The sequence below is a fragment of the Capsella rubella genome, unplaced genomic scaffold (assembly GCF_000375325.1).
Source record: "Capsella rubella cultivar Monte Gargano unplaced genomic scaffold, Caprub1_0 scaffold_6, whole genome shotgun sequence".
NCBI lineage: Eukaryota > Viridiplantae > Streptophyta > Magnoliopsida > Brassicales > Brassicaceae > Capsella > Capsella rubella.
Genome location: NW_006238918.1, coordinates 11,021,603 through 11,027,498, shown reverse-complemented (window position 1 = coordinate 11,027,498; position 5,896 = coordinate 11,021,603). Strand labels below are relative to the sequence as shown.

Genomic DNA, 5,896 nt, shown 5'->3' with positions numbered 1-5,896 from the left:
AGCTCCAAGATCACATAAGCATCTGCTGAAAGATAGGGGGCCTAGTGAGCAGGGTAGTGTGAAAGATCCAGGATCTTTAAGCTTCAAGGGAGTGATCTTCTTCTGGATAATGGCACTGCATTCATGACTCAATATCACCATTCCCTGGACTTCTTTTGTTCTCTCCATAACCAAATCTTTGAGGAACTTCTGATAAGGAGGGACAAGTGCGAATGCATCCAGCAATGGCATTCTCAACTCAATCTCTCTCAATTGCTTTTCAAATAAAGCCTTATACTTCTCAGCTTGCTGCTTTTTGAATCGTCCTGGAAATGGTAGAGGTGGTTTGTATGGTGGGGGAACGTATCGCGCAGGCTTATCCTTGGATGCTGCAGGTGTTTCAGCATGTTTCTCAGCAGGTTGAGGAACTTCTTCAGGTACGACTCCTGATTCTTCCAAAGGAACAACCGGATCTTCATTCTGACATACATCCTCCCCTTCCAAGTCTTCACTGTCCTCAGTGACTACAACAGGTCCTTGTCTGGGAGGCAAGTTTTTACCGCTCCTCAGCGTGATGGCATGAGCAAACTCCTTAGGATTCTGAACAGCTTTTCCTGGGAGTTGACCCGGCTTTGGGGCAGAAGTAGAAGCAGTTTTACCCTCCATATACTTGATCTTGGAATTCAGAGTCTCAATCTTCATGTTCAGATCATTGTATGAGCAGTCCAATCTCTGAGTCAGCTCAGCAAACTTCTTAGCATTGTCCATGGAGCCACTTGCTTGTCCCTGTAGGAGTTGCTGAAGCATGTTTTTCATGTCTTGATCTGGTGCCTGAGGAGGCGGAGCATGTTGAGGTTGGAATCCTGGTGGTGGTCCTGCTGGAGGTTGGTAACCTTGCTGAAATTGTTGTTTGGGCACATAACCTTGGTTGTAGGGCACAAATGGTTTGTTCTGCCCCTGCTGCTGCTGTTGTGGAGGTGGATAAACCTGATCCTGGGGGTTTGCAACATTGGTGCTCCGATAGGACAGATTTGGATTCTGCTTATAAGGATTGTATCCCTTATTGTATCCACCTTGGTTCTGGACATAGCTTATCTCCTCAGATTGTTCTCCCTCCCCATTCAGAGTCTGGAAAGGGTCGTCTTCAGAGACGTAATGGATGTTCCTCTGCTGGCTCATCAATAGCTTGTCCAACTTGTCATTCACAACCTTCATCTCCTTCTTGTACTTCTCATCAAGATCTGTGCTTGCCCTGATGGTTCTATCATAATCGTCATTGTAGTTGCCATCAGATTGGGATAGGTTTTCAACAAGCTCCCAACCTTCGTCAACGTCCTTGTTCAGAAAGTTGCCATTGCTGGCAGTGTCAAGCAACATCCGGATCTTTGGGAGAACACCCCGGTAAAGAGTACTGAGGAGAGACTCCTTGGTGAAACCATGGTGGGGACACTGAGACTGATAACTTTTGAAGCGTTCCCAGGCTTCACAAAGCGTTTCACCATTCTTCTGAGTGAACCCAGAGATCTCATTGCGCAGACGTGCAGTTCTAGAGTTGGAGAAAAACTTGGCAAGAAACGACTGCTTGCATTGATCCCAGGAAGTGATAGATCCTGGAGGAAGAGTTTTCTCCCATTGATGAGCTTTGTCACCCAAAGAGAATGGAAAGAGACGTAGCTTGAAACCGTCCTCACTGACCCCATTGATCTTGGTGAGACTGCAGAGACGATCAAACTCATCAAGGTGATCCAGGGGGTCTTCCATAGGCAGACCATGAAATTTATTCTGCTGGACCATGGAGATCAGACCACTCTTGATCTCAAAGTTGTTGTTCGCCACGGCTGGAGGCACTATACCCTGACGATGGGTATGGTTGCGTGGAGCATCACCAGCTCCAATCCGTGTAGGTGCCCGTGGTGGTTGTGGTGGTGGAATGTTTTCCATCTCCACTTGGGGTGGTGTAACTCTGTTGCGTTGCTGTCGTGATGCAGGTACCAAGCGATCAATACGGTCGGAGGGCTGGAACAAGTTCTCTGTGCCTTGCGACCGTGTGTGCATACAACTCAAATCAGCTTATCTTTCTTATCGGTTGAGTGTGTCAGTCGAGTAGGAGCAGTTGAGCAAGAGTTGTACCTGAATCAATAGACAAACAGAAGGAACAGAGTGAGTAACTGTAGTGAATGTTGAGTAAAAACTTGATCTTAGCAAGTCTGAAATCTCAAATGTAACACACAAACACCCAAATGGCAGCGGCGCCAAATTGATACTAGGATTTTTCTATCAATTACCCTAGAGTACTATCATGTCATTGCAGTACAATAGGTATCAATCCAATCAGGTGTGATGCTAGCAATCAAGATATATCAGAAATGATTAAGTCAAGAAAGCATAAATGATTTTTGGTTTTCAATGATCCTAAACGAACATGTTAAACATGCGATAAATGTAAAGCTGTAAAACATAGACTACCATGCATAAACTAAAACGTAACGATTATTGATACTGGCAAGAAAACAAAGCAGACTAAGTAAATAACAAGAGAATTAAACAGAAAGCACAAATGGATAGAAGATCCCGAGGATGAGGTTATTGATGTAGGTGGAGTATGCTAATCTACTTCGAGTGTTTATCAAACTGCAAACATTCTAATCCCTAGACAATGAACTTCTAATACTAGTCAATCCAATCTCTTGGCAGAAACTATCAAGTTTACAACACTTCCTAATCTCAATTCTCATTGATGAAACATGCAGTAAACAGGCATAAAGAAACAGCTCATTAATGTCAATAAACATCTTAGACAACCAATCTCTTGGGCTAAGCATGTAAATCTCTGGCACTAGTTGGTTCAGACATTTCATCATATACCTTTCGGGTATGAAATGTCCATGACCCAGTTCCAATTGATCAGAGAAGAACTAGCTAATAAAACTCTAGTCCAGAAGGGAAACAAACGAATCTAACATAAACACTCTAGCAAACTAACATCCTCCACCTAATCTATCCCATCCTCAAGAACCCTAACACTACTCAGACGCAGAAATCATGTTAAACATCATGAAACAAGAATCGTTCAAAACATGCATAATAATAAGGATGATAGGAAGAGTAACAACAATGATTTCAGAACTAGTTGCAAAATCTCAATAACTCAAAAGAAATATGAATTACAATTTTCTGGATTGTTTGGTGGCTAACAACAAAAACCTAATAAAAAACTCGATATCCCTTGGGCAATCCAAATGAAGCCTATTTATAACAATGTTTGGGAAAACCTTAAAACATAAAACGACAACGTAAAAGCGGTTCAAAGGTTGTTTTGACTAAGTTGGTCGAGTGAGCACCTCGAGTGACCATCTTCTCTGCTTTCTCGATCGTGTCACTCGAGTGAGTGGGTCGAGTGACCTGTAAAACCATCAGCTACTTCTTTGCTTTGCTCGATCATGTCACTCGAGTGAGTGCATCGAGTGACAGGTAGTTCTGCTTCGCTTCCCTTCTGCTCGATCTGCCACTCGATCGTATACGTCTGCTGCTCACTCGAACGTCAATGTAACTGCAACGCATCCATGCTTCTCACTCGATCGTCCCACTCGATCGTGTGCATGTCGAGTAACGCTTGTTCCTCTGCTTCGCCCTGCATGTCTCCTAAGTACCTGAAACACTCCAAATATGGACAATGTATGCAAGATATGCATGATATGCATGATATGCATAAAACCTACCTAAGTATGTAAAACATGCAGAAAGGGATCAATATGATGCGAATCAACAAGTGAATGATGCTGAATAGATGATGAATGCATACTCAAAAAGCAATGAAATACAGACTTATCATCCACTATGATAATAAAGATGATTTTGATCATGACAAAAATGATCTTATGGCATATGAGACTCCCGATTGCTTAGAATAACCAATATAATTTCGACATCAAGATTCTCATGATTGTTTTTATGATTGCCTTCATGATTGCTTTTAAAGTTTTATTGCTTTGAATTTATTCTCTATTATTGCTTTGAATTTTTTTGATATTGTTTTGAACTTAATAAATTAGAGGATCTTTTATTTAAATATTGAATATATGATTATTATTTTTGAAACTAAGGGCGAAAGAAATAAAGAGTTCCTAATAATATTTGAAAACGGCCAAGATCATAAAAAAGTATAAATGGTCATAAGAAAGTATTAAAGGCCATGAGAAAGTATTAAAAGTCATAAGAAAATATAAAAGGTCATAAGAAAGTATTAAAGGCATTTACTGTGCTAAGGCTAATATGATAGAAGCTAATGCCACGGGAAACAAAGAGATTACCGAGAGATTCACTCTTTGGCACGATCGGCTTGGCCATCCCGGATCGAGTGTAATGCGAAAATTGATATTAAATACAAATGGACACACATTGAAAGAAAGTAGAGTTATCCCAAAGAATCTCACTTGTGTAGCATGTTCACAAGGGAAACTCATGAAAAGGCCATCACCAGTCAAAGTGATTAAAGACTATACGTCTAGATAATGTTGGTGAACTTACGTCCTAAGTTTCTAATGCTTATTGTATGTCCATGGGGGTAAGTGTAGAACATTTTGTGGCACATGTACATACACAAAACGGTCTGCCTGAATCATTTATAAAACGCATACAGCTAATTGCTAGACCATTGTTTCTGAGATCAAAACTCCCAATCTCAGCTTGGGGACATGTTGTCTTACATGCAGCTGAATTTATTCGCATCAGGTCATCTAATGAAAATAAATATTCCCCAAAACAATTACTTAAGGGTCATGACCCAGACATTTTCCATTTTAAGACATTTGGATGTGCCGTATATATACCAATTGAGCTCCACCACAAAGAACTAAGATGGATACTCAAAAGAGGATGGGGATATATATTGGATATGAATATTCCATAATAAATAAGTAGCTTGAGCCGACCACGGTTGATTTATTCAAGGCCAAGTACGAGTATTGTCATTTTGATGAAACCAATAACCCACCATTAAGGGGAGATAATAATAAGCTGGTAAAGGAAATTACATAGAATCAATCATCCTTATTATGGACTATGAAATTTGAATTAGAAGTCCAAAAGCTAATACAAAAGCTAGCTAATCAATTGCCAGATTTCTTTGCTGACCCGAATAGAGTGATTAAGTCACATATACTATTTATAAATGCACCAATACATATTGATGTTTAGGAAGGACACAATCAAGTTGCTACAGAGTCTAAGGCACGTATGAAACGTGGTAGACCAATAGGTTCCAAAGATAAGAACCCTCGAAAAATAAAGAGGTGCTAAGAATGAATCCGAGGTTGAGAAAACTGTGGTTACCCGAGGCATAACCGAACCTCAGATACCTAACAATGAGGCTTGGGACGCCAAGTTTCAAGGTACTGATGAAGTTCTTGATAATAATGAGATCACGATCAATTATGTTATGTCCAGGATAAAATGGAACCGAAAGAATGTCGACATTGATAATATATTGCATGCAAGGTAGCACTAAAAATTAATGAAATAAGCGAGGATCTAAAACCCACGTCCATATTAGAGTGCACTCGACGATCAGATTGGATTAAATGGAAAGAAGCTATAAATGTGGAGTTGAATTCATTAAAGAAGAGGAATGTATTTAGTCCAATAATCCGGACACCTCTTGATATTAAACCAGTTGGACATAAATAGGTCTTTGTGAAAAAAATGAACATGGAAAAATTTAGAGATATAAAGCACGGCTTATGAGGAGATATACTCCCCTGTGGTGGATGCTAAGACATTTAAATTTTTGCTAAGTCTGGCTATATAAAAGAGAAAAAATCGATTTGCGGCTAATGGATGTAATGCCTGCATATTTATATAAGTCCACTGGATAATATATGAAATTACCAGAGGGTATTGAGCTCAAAGATAAGAAAGG

At 40.1% G+C, this 5,896-nt stretch overlaps 1 protein-coding gene and 1 non-coding gene across 2 annotated transcripts; one reads left to right on the top strand and one right to left on the bottom strand.

Moving 5' to 3' along the window:
• Positions 1-76: 76 nt before the first annotated feature.
• Positions 77-1,740, bottom strand: LOC111829964. The gene is made up of 3 exons (XM_023780279.1): positions 967-1,740; positions 172-876; positions 77-115 (listed from the first exon to the last, which is right to left on the bottom strand). The coding sequence occupies exons 1-3, from the start codon at positions 1,738-1,740 to the stop codon at positions 77-79; spliced, it is 1,518 nt and encodes a 505-aa protein (XP_023636047.1).
• LOC111830278 lies at positions 1,412-1,518 on the top strand. Its single transcript, XR_002833662.1, has one exon. It is a non-coding gene; the product is annotated as a small nucleolar RNA R71 (small nucleolar RNA).
• Positions 1,741-5,896: the final 4,156 nt, after the last annotated feature.

What these genes read in the sequence shown, in the direction of transcription:
- LOC111829964 (XM_023780279.1), bottom strand. Translation starts at nt 1,740, where the DNA reads ATGGAAGACCCCCTGGATCACCTTGATGAGTTTGATCGTCTCTGCAGT. An exon ending in TTGCAAACCCCCAGGATCAG is followed by an intron (nt 877 to 966) that starts GTTTATCCACCT and finishes CAACAATTTCAG; the next exon opens with CAAGGTTACCAACCTCCAGC. An exon ending in AGAAGTTCCTCAAAGATTTG is followed by an intron (nt 116 to 171) that starts GTTATGGAGAGA and finishes TCATGAATGCAG; the next exon opens with TGCCATTATCCAGAAGAAGA.